At 45.6% G+C, this 13,264-nt stretch overlaps 1 protein-coding gene across 1 annotated transcript in view; it reads right to left on the reverse strand.

Annotated features, from left to right (window-relative positions):
• KLF7 (Kruppel-like factor 7 (ubiquitous)) overlaps positions 1-13,264 on the reverse strand; it is a 63,302-nt gene that overhangs the window by 22,643 nt on the left and 27,395 nt on the right. Inside the window, exon 2 of the mRNA XM_009702274.1 lies at positions 9,744-10,356. Within this exon, the coding sequence (XP_009700576.1) occupies positions 9,744-10,356 (613 nt within the window). The remainder of the gene's footprint in view (positions 1-9,743; positions 10,357-13,264) is intronic.

A 13,264-nucleotide genomic window follows, 5' to 3' on the forward strand; every position in this document is an offset into this window, starting at 1 on the left:
GGGGGGGGAGGAAAATTTTTTAAAAAAAAGAAAAGAAGAAAAGAAAAGCAAAAAAATAAGGATGGAGTTGCTTGGCAACGGGAGGGCAGAAGCAGCTGTGCAGTAGGTCGGGCTGGTACCCAGGCGGCGGGCTGGCCCATTAGCACCCTGCATCTCATGCATTTCGTGCGGGGTCTCCTAGTAACCGCCTGTGCACGCCGGGCTGTTGCGCCCTTCTCCTCCTGTTTCTCCCCGTCATGCGAGGCATCGCTGTTTGCCCTAATTACACATTCTCTGCTGCTTCAAGCTGCCATTACTTCAGTCCCCAGAGGAGTGGCAAGAACTTTAAAAAAAATCCCCTCTAATAAGGGTTTTTAGTTTCAGATTCAGTGGAGCTCTGCGAGCTCAAAGATGCAAGGCAAGGTAACAGCGGCAGAAGGAGGAGATGTAAAAGGAAAAAAATTCAGCAGTTCACTTGGTCAGATTTTTCCAGGACCCTGAAGTATACTTTTTCCTTTTGTTTTTTGTAAGTTATCCCAGAGGGTGAACAATGAAGACAGCCCTTTATGGGACATGGCGCATATTTACATAAGCCGGAGCAGTGTATCAAAGATGTGCTCTTCAGACACCACCGTTTTAGGCCAAGAGTTTCTGAGAAATTCCAGGCAAAATATAAAGGCAAATATTACAGGTAAAATATAAGACACATGTCTATACGGACTAGAACTGTTGAAAAAAAATTAAGAGGATTAGACACCCCCTTCTCCAAATGCTAACATTTTAAATGGGTTTGCTCCATATTTTTGCTAATGAATGTGGGTTTTTGCTTATTCAAAGTATTACAGTGCTGATGTTTTTCATCATTTATGTGCCACTTCATTTTCTCCCTTTCACCACTGAAAAATCAGAGAAAGATGACAAAAAAAATAATGCAGACTGGCAGAGACAGCACAGGAATAAAACACAAGGGGAAACTAACATACATTTCTTTCTGTTTCCCAATTTTGTCAACAATTAAAAAAAAAAAAAAAATGGAAGAAGACCCAGGATGCTTTCATTCATTCAGATATTGGATTTGATTTGGGAGTGGAGGTGGAAGGGAAAGCTTGGGCTTAAAAAATACACTGGCAAGTTCTCCCAGCGAAGGCTGTCCTGGTGTCAGGGCAGGGCTACCTACACGGTGGCAGGCTCGTGATGTTTCTGAGGGAGATCTCATCCTTCCTGGTGCTTTCTCCCGGCCCTGGGGCTGGAGGCGGCAGGCTGTGCCAGGTGGCGCAGGGCCTCCTTGCTGCTTCATGCTCAGCAGAGCTCAGTAAAAAGGTCTTGCCAACACTGCTCGGCAAACTTTGGTGAACCAAGCAGCCTGGTTTTGAGAGCACAAGGCAGCAAACAAAGATAATTAATCTTACTGGCTAGGAAATTTCCTCATCTGGATTTTGGAAAAGGCACAAATGATTACCTGTCCTTAGCTCTAAGGGAGGTACAAGCACCCAGCCGGAAACCCCTCAGGTCATTCATCCTGCCAGATGAGTGTAACAAAAGGAGGACACAAATGTACTACGATGTTCCATTGCTGGGTGACACTGCATCTTCAGGGAGAAAACTGAGAAAAATAAACCGGTTTTCTTTACGAAACATATTTCCTACCACACATTCAAAGCCAAACAAAGCCCAGGAAAAGAATCACCTTTGGGATCCTATGGGTTTTCCAAAGAATTAATGATAAAATTTTATCACATGTACCACGCTCATATGAAAGTGAGTTTACAACAGAGCACAGCTTAGTCCATTCAAGTTAATTTTTACCCAGATATTCACATACAGAAGTCTTCTCCTCAAAGACTATTTTCCACTACATAGGCCAAGTTTTTAACCGAACTTGTTACACTGAGGACAGCTCTTTTCTGCCTGCCTCTTCCCAATACACATGCCACATTCTCCTAAAAAACAAGTATTTTTCCTCCAACTTCTAAAGTAACAAACAGTAACCACATTGGAAAAAGACCAAATGTGGAAAATTTCACTCTGAAGAAGGAAAAGCTTTGCAAACAGGCGACCAACAAGAAGATGTCCAAATGGAAGTTTATGCAAAATTAACTGTAATCCAGTTCCTTGCAGTTACATATTGAACAAAAGTACATGCAGATGTGCATGCCTGTATTTTTATAACATTCATTTCCAAGAACTAATACAAGCTTCTAGTGCACTAATGATCACTTATGGTCATCATAAAAAACTAGAATGACATTGCAAAATTGTCCAACTAATCTATTAAATTCTCTGTGTCGGTGGTAAGAGTCCAGACGTACAGGAGGAAGGAATAAATCCCCGCTAAGCCTCTGAATGTGCACTGCCATAGCGTAAGGACACCTTTCAGAACTCAGCTGGGGATCAGGTTTTATCTTGAAACACATGCTTGTCACCATTAGCTTAGCTAGCACGCCTGCAAATGTTTTTTTCAGCATTTAGTTTTTGCAGCCCCAGTTTTCAGTCCCGGGTTTTGAGGCCCAGATACCTTCAGGAGCAAATCTGCCCAATGCAACATTTGGGTGCCCATCTGCAAAGAGGGACTGCTGGGTTTGCAAACTGGCCTGCAATCTTTTAAAGGCTTTTAATTCTTATTAAGCCTTCTTATCATGCATAAAGCTGACCAACGGAAAGATTTTGGTTCTGTAGTGACACAAAGTCTTTGGTCACTCTCCGAGACCTGTGGATAAAGCAGATCCCACGCAGTATTTTGTCCTCCCACATCAGAAATGGCTGCACTAGTCTTTGCAACTGCCCTCACTTGACATCTGTGTCTCCCATTCATTTCAATCTACTGCAGCACATTACCATTCACTGCTTGACATGTGGTAACCAATTGGCTTTTGAGAGTGGTGTTAGACAGAAGTGTTCTGAAGTGACAAATACACTTTCTCCAAAACTGCAGCAAAAAAGAAAGAGACAATTTTATTCATTAAATCCACCCTGCATTCTCTGCATCACAAGCTTGCCCTTTAGCTATCTTTAAGTACCTTTTTTCAGGCATTATTCCTACTCCTAATGCAGTCCTGGCTGTTCTCCCTACCCACAGTTGATCTGTGCTATATGGTGGGCACCACCTATGCCATGGTGCCCATGGTTTTATTTGGGACTCCACCACCCTTGGCAGAGGCATGGATGCCTCTGCTGTATTTAGGTCAGCTTCCATGAAGCCTTGCAGTTCATCTGCTGCTGCTTGCAAGTTGCTGCTGCTGGTACATAGGTACGCAGGACCCTGTGTGCACAGGGTGTGAAAGGCAGGCTCTGGATTGGGAGAGGTCCATCCAGGCTGCTGGCTGCTTGCCCGAACGTGACCCAGACTCAAATGCCCAGACTGTGCTTAGGAAGAGCCCAACCCTGCCCCTGCTTTTGAGATGAGAGGTACCGCACTTGGCTTTTCCTGCCCAGAGCACTTCAGCTCTCCCAGCCTGCTCAGGCCCTTCTCGTCCAGCAAGCCCACCTTAGCCTAAAACAGCATGTCTGAGCACACATCTATGATTCAGGCCTCGTGCAACCTCAAATACTTCAGAAGTGCCAGCGCTTTGGACAAACGGACAACAAAATCATGGCTTCTTGTTGTTAAGCTACTATTTGTATCCAGTGTGAGACAGCAGCAACACAAAGGGAAATCAGCAGAAGACAAGTGAGGGTCCTTTCTTTGAGTCTTTCTCTGTGATCCCTATCATTTGCCCCCTTGCCAGGTGCCTCATGGGGGCTCAGGGGTGGATGAGTATAAAGCAAAGACCAGATGGCAAACTAGGAATGGCTCCTCTGTGCCTTACCAAGGCAGCCTGAAATAACACTTGGGGAGGTGCCTGCACTCTCCCTCCTGCAGCTGCTGAACACACAGCAAACATCACTTTCTAGGTCTCCCTTATGCCAAAAAATCATCTCACATGGCATACAAACAAACAAACAACACCTATTTACATTTTCAAACCCAAACAGTAAGACTGTCCTGTGCTACTGATTTGGCAAATGATGGAGCAGAAACATGGGACTGAGAATTCAGGTATTGGCAGCTAAGCAATGGATGAACATCACCGGTGTTTTAAATGCCAAGGGCTGCTTTTGGCAGGGCTTGTCCTCCTGCCGCCTGGGAGGTTCACAAAGCTTGTTTCCTCAGCCTAAGCTCTTGCTGTAACAACGAAGTGAGGCTCTGGCCCTCCACAGTGAAACCACAACACTCCTCTCCAAACTTGCCAAAGGCTAAAGGGCTTCAAAACCAGAAAGTTTTAAAGAGCTCATGATCAGGCTGCGCTTATTCTAATCAGCTTTGATAAACTTGTTTTTACCCAAAAAACTTTAAAAAAACCCAACCCCACAACAAAACACACCTTTCCAATTTGGCAATGCAACTGTACCCCAAAACAAATCCAGCCCGGAATGAAGGTCTTCCTCACGCACTCCTCCTCCCTCAATTCTCTTGCTCTTGTTTCCAGTGGCAAATTCACCCATTGCTTCAGCTGCTGCCATGGGAGCTTCAGCATCCTCCGTGTCCCTCCATGTTCCCTTACTAGGGCTGGGGAGTCGCTACAAAGCCATGGGTCTCTGTACAACAAAAAATCTTGGCTTTCATTTCTCCTGTGCTACTTAGACTGTTCTCCCAAATGCTTTGCTCCAAGTCATTACTCAAAATCTTGCATCCTGCAGAATTGGCGCTGTGCTTGGCTATTTGCTTTTTCTTTCTCTTTATTGGCTTTCTCTTCACAGGTGCTACCACACTACCACAATACAGCAATACAGCTTTCCGTTCATGTGGTATCACTGACACAGAGATAGTCTTTGTTTTCTCTATTATTCCTTTACTTTGTATTAATCTTCTTTATCTATCAACCAGCCTACTCTCCTCAATTTGCTCTTTTCCGATCATTTCCAAATTCTGGACATTTTCTCTTCTATCTCCAACGCTTTGGGAAAGCTCTTCTCTGTTGTATCAAATCCTGTCTCAAAAACCTTCCTGTTCATTCATGGTCTTTCTAATACTCTTGTATCTCTCATCTTTTTCTTGAAAATGTAGTAATTTGTTTCCCTGCAGGGTGGATTTGTTTGTTTTAGTTACTCTCACCCCACACTTTAGATCAAAGAACTATATAATTTAAAATAAGATGTCCTGACAATATGAAACAAACTCCACTTTAAAAAGTGCTATCTTAAGATTGCATGTAGACTTGTAACATATGTTTACATGAGTATTTCCCACTTGTTTGGACTTTAGAAACCTAAATACAGATGTGAGGTGCCCAACTGCTGTTTCTCAGTCTCGAGTTTAGGTTGTATCAGATCCTGAGTTTAGATGGATAAATAAAAAACTCCCAAACCTTTTGATACTCATAAAATGCAACCCCCAGCAGAACCCTCTAAGGGTCATTTTTTTATCACTATCCCAGTCTTAAGAATTTCCTACTCAGTTTATATGTGATGCATTATCCCCAACCAGAAAGCACCCACGCCACCTCATGCCTTCCCCTGTACATTACTGCAAGGAAGGCTGATACGAATGGTTTTGTCAGGAGACAGAAATCTCCTCCAGAGGTCTTTGATCTGGGAGACTCAGCCATGTCCCATGACTAATCTTTCCATAGGTCACAGGCCAGCTCACCCTTAGACTTATTAGCATCCAGACACTCGCCAGCAATGTCCTGTTTTCTAATTTAGGAAGTACTGATGACTAAACATGGGTTTTGGCTCATTCGAATTCCTTCCCTCTCTACTCTCCATTACATTGGCAATTCATCTCCATGCATGCGTGAAGGCTCGACGAAAACTTCTGTCTCTCAAAAGAGACAAAATGTCATTGTCTGCACTGATGTCTGCTCCGTGAACAACTGTGAGAGAATGTGCTAGGGTTGGACTACTGTGCCAGTCTTGGTGGCTCCTTCATTAAGATGTTTTTACCTCACCCTCGCATTGGCGGCATGGTCCTTCTAAACCTAAAGCTCACCTTTTCCTCCTGTTTACAGGCCCAGCCTCTATTTCTCCCCTAAGCAGCTTCTTTGCTGCCCTCTGACAGTCAGTCTCACCACTGCTTTTAGCTCCTTCACACATCCTTCGCTTTAGATGCCTCAGCTTACTTTGAATTCAGTCAAATATTTTCATTTCCCTTTCCATCCAGACAATGTTTTTCCCTTTCCCTTCCAGATTAAATTCCCTCCCACACAGATGATTGTTTTTCCCTCTCAAAAGGTCATCCAGAAGGTGGTTTCATAACCAGTTCAACCATTGATGGGCCTTACAGCGCTGTCCTGATTCTCTTACGGATGAGATGCGGTAGAGTAATGTGGGGGATGCACTGAGTGTAATGTCGGGTCTGGCTGTTTCTGGGCTCCCCAGTAAAGCAAAGCCCTAAGAGAAGATCGTCTCCAACCCAGCAAGCTGCTATCAGTCTGTATTGCCTCCAGCCCAGCCTGGCTCATCATGCAGCAGTGAGGAATGCCAGCCAGCATCTGTCTGGTCAGCCTTACATATGAATGAAAGGAACGCAACCTCCTTCCGCCGCCTTCCACCCCCCAGCTCCCCAGTCCATGGTTTTCTTGTTTTCATGCACTGCAGTAAATCCCTTTGATCCAGCAAGTGGACTTTGCACGTGCAAGTTGGGTGACCAGCTCGCATCTGCCTCTCTGCCTGTGAACCCCACACTGAGAGCTCTTTGTCTCTCAGGGCACTCACACCCTTTTACACAGAGCCCGCACTGGCAGACTGTTCTTGCATGACATACTAACAAACTACCAGCCAAAGGAAAATATCTCGCAATCAATTCAGACCCTCTGGCTCAGCCACTGACTAAGCCAAGTGGCTAAAAAACAATTGGCCCTCCTGGGGACTTTGCCAACCAAACCAAGGTGTCTTTTAGCCATTGGCACTGCTGGGTGCATTCGCAACTCACAGCACACTCAGCTCACGCTGTGAAAAAACCAAAGCACCGACGGAGAAAAGGGCTCCTTGTCCCTAGCCCTGAAGGTGTGCATGGGAAAGAAGGCAGCCCTGCCATTTATAATTCAGTCCCAAATTTCCACAGCTATTCCTCTCTGTCCCTGTCTTTTATGGGAGGCAGGAGCTCCCTGTGGGGAAATCCCAGTGCAGTGGCCAGCATGAACAGATTAAACGTCTTGATTGTACCAGCTCTGACTTAAGATATCCAATGGTCAGTGTTTTTTAAGGCAACAGAGCACTTAAGCAGGATGAAGGGGCCTGAATGACTCTGTGCTTTGGACTCAAATAAGCTAGTTAGATAAGCCTGTCACACCCCTCCCCTTGATTCACTCAGATTGCTCCCAAGACGTAAATGTTCAAAGGTATTTAGACAATCTGCTTTTCACAGAGAAAAATGGGAATCGAGTGTCTACCTGCTCCTACGTTCTGCATCAAAAATGTATTTTAACAACAAGGCTGCATCCAGTCCTCGTCTCCTCGTCGCAAAATGCAACCACACTTTCTACATAGCTATGCACAGCTAGGACGTAGTCAGGTGCAGGGTGCTTACATGGCTGCAAAGACAGCAGAGCTCCTCATCCAGGTTTGTATTCCCTCTTGTCTTTTGCCTTCCTGCTTTCCTAACAACCTATGCTGCCTGCTTAGGACTCAGCGGAGGGAAACAGGAACACTCCCGTAAACTAGTAAATGGTTTAGGGGCTGGTTAAACCACTGATGGTTTAACTGGCAAGATCAGAGGGGTAACTGAACCTACTAGGTGAGGTGCTGGGAGTGGTTGTGGGCACTGCACCCAGGCAGCATCAGTCTCATCTGATACAGGTCTTCCCCATCTGCCAGCAAAGGTGGACTTGCCTTCCTCACCTTGCTGAGCACTGCCGTGGATGGGCAGACACATACATGTCAATGACACTGCGTACATACAGTCTAAGGCTATTCAACAGAAGTATCACAGCGCCAGTGGGAAATGTTTCCTCTGACGGATTAATTGTGCAACATAAGATTTCACATGTTGATGTTACTGAGTGGAAAGGTTTTGACCTCAGATACAAAATTCAATCAGACCTAAGGCTAGGTTCAAAAGCACGCAAAATCTTGTAAGATTTTGACTCCAAAGGCCAGAGGTGTTGAAAGAGCAGTGGTTTTTGCAAGCGGTCTCTCAGGACTCCTTGTCCATAACCCCACCTAGTGGGTGACAAAACCAGAAAAACTCCGTAAGTTCACCCTTTCTAGGCAACCCTGTCACATCCCTGACTAACTTCAGGAAGAGCTGGGTAAGACCCATCACTTCCAGCTTGAGGAGGAACGCAGGGGTCACATCTGAACAGACAAGACCACCGCGTCAACGGCTCTCATGCTCTGCATTTGTGCCTTCAGGGGAGCTCTGTCACCTGCTGGAAGCCCTTGGCTGGGACATACCCCCGGACAGCCCAGGCGGGGGCCAGCCTCACAGCAGCACTGGCACTACGAGGGGCCTCCTGACTACGTTGCTGCAGATTTTAAAATGACTGCACTCCTTTCACTGTCTTTCAAATCACTGGATCACTAGTGAGGTCACTCCTGGCAAGGTGGCTATCCCCAGTAAAAGCTCTAGAAAGCCCGTATAAAAAGATCAAAACCAATGCCTTTTATGTCTTAATATGATTTATACTTCAGACCATGTAACTTTCACGGGGCTGCCTAGTATTTGATGGATGCAGCTCTCTTAACAACCCACACATTTGTTTGATTTACTGCACTGGTCTAACATGTTATTTTCTACCTTGCAAGAACAACTTCGCTTCTAAGAATCTGCCTGTATGATAAGATCATGAATTAAATGTGCAGTTATCGTAAGAGACCACACATTTTACAGTAAAATTGAGAAAACTGATTACAGCAATCCCTCTAGAAACAAGAATAATCACATGGTAAGACAGTGCTAATGGGAATTTATCATCTCACATCGCATGTGAAGCTCAGAACAAAGCAGCAACGCACATGAACTGCACAGCTATTACTGCCAATGAATACCAGCCGAAAAGCTACTGGGGACTATGAACAAATGACAGGAGAGTGGGGATCCTGAACAGCCAAACCTAAGCCAATTCGGAATGCCTCTAGAAGCTTACACAGTGGAGCTTATATGCAAAATTAGTAAATATTACCCAAAATAACAGCCTGACATTTTTCCATACATCCTATTCACTCACCACCTACGCTATTCCATTCACACTCTATGTCATCCTTTCATTTGTTCTCACTGTATTTTATCACCAGAGAAGTCCAAGATCATATCTCAAGAGTATGTGCATCTGCCTACCTACACATCTGCATCTACACACATGCTCTCTCACGCACACATTATTCCTAAACCGTATATCTCAGATCTGAAATACATTTTTCTCTTCTCCCTATACAAAAGGCAACAAAAACCTACCCACACTATTTTCTATTTGAAGCAATTAACACTTAACTAAAATTAACATTTTTAAAGTTGTCTTGGGGAAGTGAGTGCCAAAACCCCAAACTGGCATGCCCACAGTTTTAACATGAACGATACATCTACATCCTCTAGGCATCCTAAAATTACTCTGCATCAAGCCCCATAAGACACACAAAACCCCAACAGGTTAATGGTGGACAGTGAACCCCTCTGTTGAACAACAGGTACATTTGCTGGCCTACCATATTTTTCCACTGCCCTGTTTCATAGACAGAAACTTGGACTTTCAGAAGAGGTTTTTTTTCCTTTCTAAATCAGAATAAAAGCAGATGGTTACAGTTAGGTGGCAGGAGGACAAGATGAGAGAAGCATCCTACACAAATACCTGTATGAGTCCTCTGGTGAGCCTTTAAGTGGGAGCTCTTTGTATAAACCTTCCGGCACCCATTAAATTGACAGCGATGAACCCTCTTCTTGTTTTCTGGGGATGCTTCTGCCCCTGTACCTCCTTGTTCACTGTCACTTTGCCCGCTTTTTATCGTTCCCGCTGTCGCTGTTGCTACACCCACTTTCACGGAGCTGAGTGAAGTTTTCTTGGCCACCAATTTCAATGTCACTGTGCCATCCACCGCTGAGAGAGTTTGTGAGGTTTTTACAAGGTGGCGGCTGAGCTCCGGAGAGGAAGGGGGTGTTAATGAGGTTACTGCATTGAGTTGGGCCTGATTGACGGCTGTGTAGCCTTCTGTGGAAGAGCTGGTGGATTGCAAGCTGAGGCACGTCTCAGACAGCAGCTTGTCCCGCGAGAGGATAATGTCCATGTTGGTGCTTTTGTCACATGTACTCGTCTCCACTGGTAAAAGGATGGGGTCCAGCCGTCGGATACTGTCCTCTGCATCTGGGGTTGAGGAGGCATGAAGGAAGCAGTCCAAATCCTCACCAAAGGTCTCAGAGATCTTCCGTGGTTCAGTCTGAAGGTATCGCTCCAACTCCAGGCATGTCTGCAGGAGGGAAAGGGAGAGGGAAGGGATGGAAACCACTGTTAGAGCGAGATTACAGCATAGCTCCCACCTAGGGCAGGAGAACAAGGCGGTCCAGAGCCATTCAGAGACAGCACTCATGGACACCAGCACCTTCTCGTGATATGGTCACATTTTGGGAGACATGAGGATTTGGCACTTGTTTGATGCTGTTCTGAGACAGAGTGTGGGAATATCCATGTACACTAGCAGATATTATGGTAGAAGTAAAGATGACAACCAGAAATCATCCACTATCTTTTCATGAAAGTCTGTACATTGTCCCATGGATGCCAGGGCCTTCCCAATTTTAAGTGTAATCTGGCCAACAGTCACTTCCATATGAAACTATCCTAATGGCCTCAGCGCCTGGCCATGTACAAAAATTCACCTCTCCAAAGAACTGCTTCCTCTTCCTTCACAAACAATAACTTTCACTCCAAATTTAACTCAGTGTAGTTGGCTGGGGCCCAGTCTGTTCCTAAAACAGCACAATTCTGAAGTGTAACATTTTAAGACAGGAGACAAATTTCCAGTGACACCACAGCTTGTTTAAAGGGCCTGAGAGAAGGAAAGATGTGACAGGAAAAAAAGAGACCTACTGTCAGTTTTAGAGGGTTTTTGGTGCATCTGGTCAAACAGGGCTTCCTGTGTACAGGACACCAGACTTGCACACACACACACGTACCTTATTAAAAAGCAGGTGAAGCTGCAGTCAAAGAGGCTGCCACATAAAAACGTGTTCCTGCATCTCCACAGCAGTGATCATCAGCACAAGGATGGGGTGAGCTTCCTACTTCAATGTACCTTATTATGAGGTGCCCTGAGCTAGCCCAAATAGAGCCTCCAGGCACCATCACATTGCCCAGTGTTCTCCATAACCAACATTATAAACTTTTATTGTTTATAGAAAACCGTTTGCTGTAGTTTCAGAAGCTTTTAATGGAGTTTATTAGTGCTATTTTTCATTTCTCACTGCCTGAAAGGATAGCTGGTTTAATATCACCACTGCGATTTTACAGGACTTGGAGAAAGAGACATTCTAACTAATACTTTTTAGAAACCTCTGAACACTACTCCTCAGAGAACACTTCTAGAGATATTAAGAAAGGGATTTTAGGCAAAAATTTTCAGTCTATGGGAGCTGGCAACCCAACTATGTCTCAACCTGGACAGATCTGATCAAGATCCGATCCAAGAAACAAAAGCTTCATACAACCGGAGTTGAGACAGAGACTCCTGCCTTCTGGGTACAGAGGTCCCACCAACAGGAGCGTAAAGAGGCCCCACTCACAGGTCTCTAGGAGCCGCCAGGTAATTCAAGATTATTACTTTCAATGTACCCAGGAAGCAGCGCTGCTAGTTACAGATACAATGTGGTGGGATGACTTTCAGAGTTCGCAACAGCATTTGCCAGACAGTTATTTGTTTGGGGTTTTTAAAATAATAGATGATTATAGACCTGAGCTGTAGAGATGGACTTGGACAAAAAGCAATAGAATGGCAATATATGCAAGTACTATACTTTAGCGCATAGGTTTTCAGAGGCATGACACTGTATGTACAGTGTGTCTGCACACAGGCCTGGAGGTGGGAAACTTACCAGTTAATACTTGCCTTAGGCAACCTTTCCATTTTCTTTCTAAAGTGCATTTCTGAGACCATGAGGAACAGCTTTAGCTGGGGATCTTGTCTCTCCCCAGATGAATCCTAACAGGTTTTGGGAGCAGCTTTCCAACATGCTCCACAGTCTTTCAGCAATAACCCCCACCACCACGAGAGGTGATGCTTTTGGATTCCCCACATCATGTAATTTGGGCTTTCTGGCCCACTTAGCCTTCACTCCATGGAGCAGAAACAGGTTTAGGGGCCTAATAAATAAAAGGCTTCCAAAGGAAAGAGCAAGCATAATCACAAATTAGGGGTGGAAAGGGGAAGGAGGGGAAAAAAAAAAAGCGAGACACGGACTAAAGGCCATCAAATCTGATGACAGTGACATGAAATTTCAATTGCTGTGGGATCAGAAAGCTGCACGCCAGCTCTGGGCTGCCCATGGAGGGGAGGCGAGCAGGAGGTGCTGCTCCTTTAAGGCATCACTACCCCACAACAACAATAGTGGGCCTGACAGTTTTTTCCAGCTTCATCATTAATTTTCCATAAAGAGCAGTTTCTCGATGAGCCCTTTTCAGGCAAAGCCTGATGCTTCAGAAACCTGTAATTATTCCTGGCTCCCCCCTCCCGCAGCCATTGCACCTGTGCCATTTCAAGACACCAGCTGGTCATGTCTTGCCTTCTGCCTCTGAAATCTAAAACCAGTGGATCAAGCCCATCTCCCCATAGAGGGGGGAAAAAAAACAACTCAAAGAAACAATATAATGCAGTCCCTCCCTCCCACCCCCCTCAGCCTCTCCACCAAGTCAATAGGGGGGAAGAGCCTAGCAACGCTGAGCCAGAAAAGCCCTCCACCTAATCTGCATGGCAGACAAAGAATGGCGAGGGGTTACGGCCACAGCCCTTCCCTTAGCCCCCTGGCCAGGGCCCTACCTGCTGCTGCATTTGCCAGAGTAGGCAATTGCCGGCAGAAACAAAGCGTCTTTCCCCTTATGCACTTCCCAGCTTCTGCCAAGTACCTTACGCGACCTTCCCTCCTCCTGGCCCAAATCACCCAGGGAGTGGTGAGGCAGGGTTTTGAAACCAGCCTGTTTTCTTCACTCCTGCCCTGGCAAGACAATTTTTGGGCCAACTAAGCCCACCACCTCGTCTTGAGCTCTGACCTGGAAAAACCAGTCAGGCTCAGACCACCAAGGTCCCCACTCCAGCCTGGTGGACCATCAGGAGGGGCAGGAGCGTTCTTTGGTCTCCACTCCCACACAGTTATTTGCCAGCGAGT

The sequence above is a fragment of the Cariama cristata genome, unplaced genomic scaffold (genome assembly GCF_000690535.1).
Source record: "Cariama cristata isolate BGI_N322 unplaced genomic scaffold, ASM69053v1 scaffold36596, whole genome shotgun sequence".
In the NCBI taxonomy this organism is placed as follows: Eukaryota; Metazoa; Chordata; class Aves; order Cariamiformes; family Cariamidae; genus Cariama; species Cariama cristata.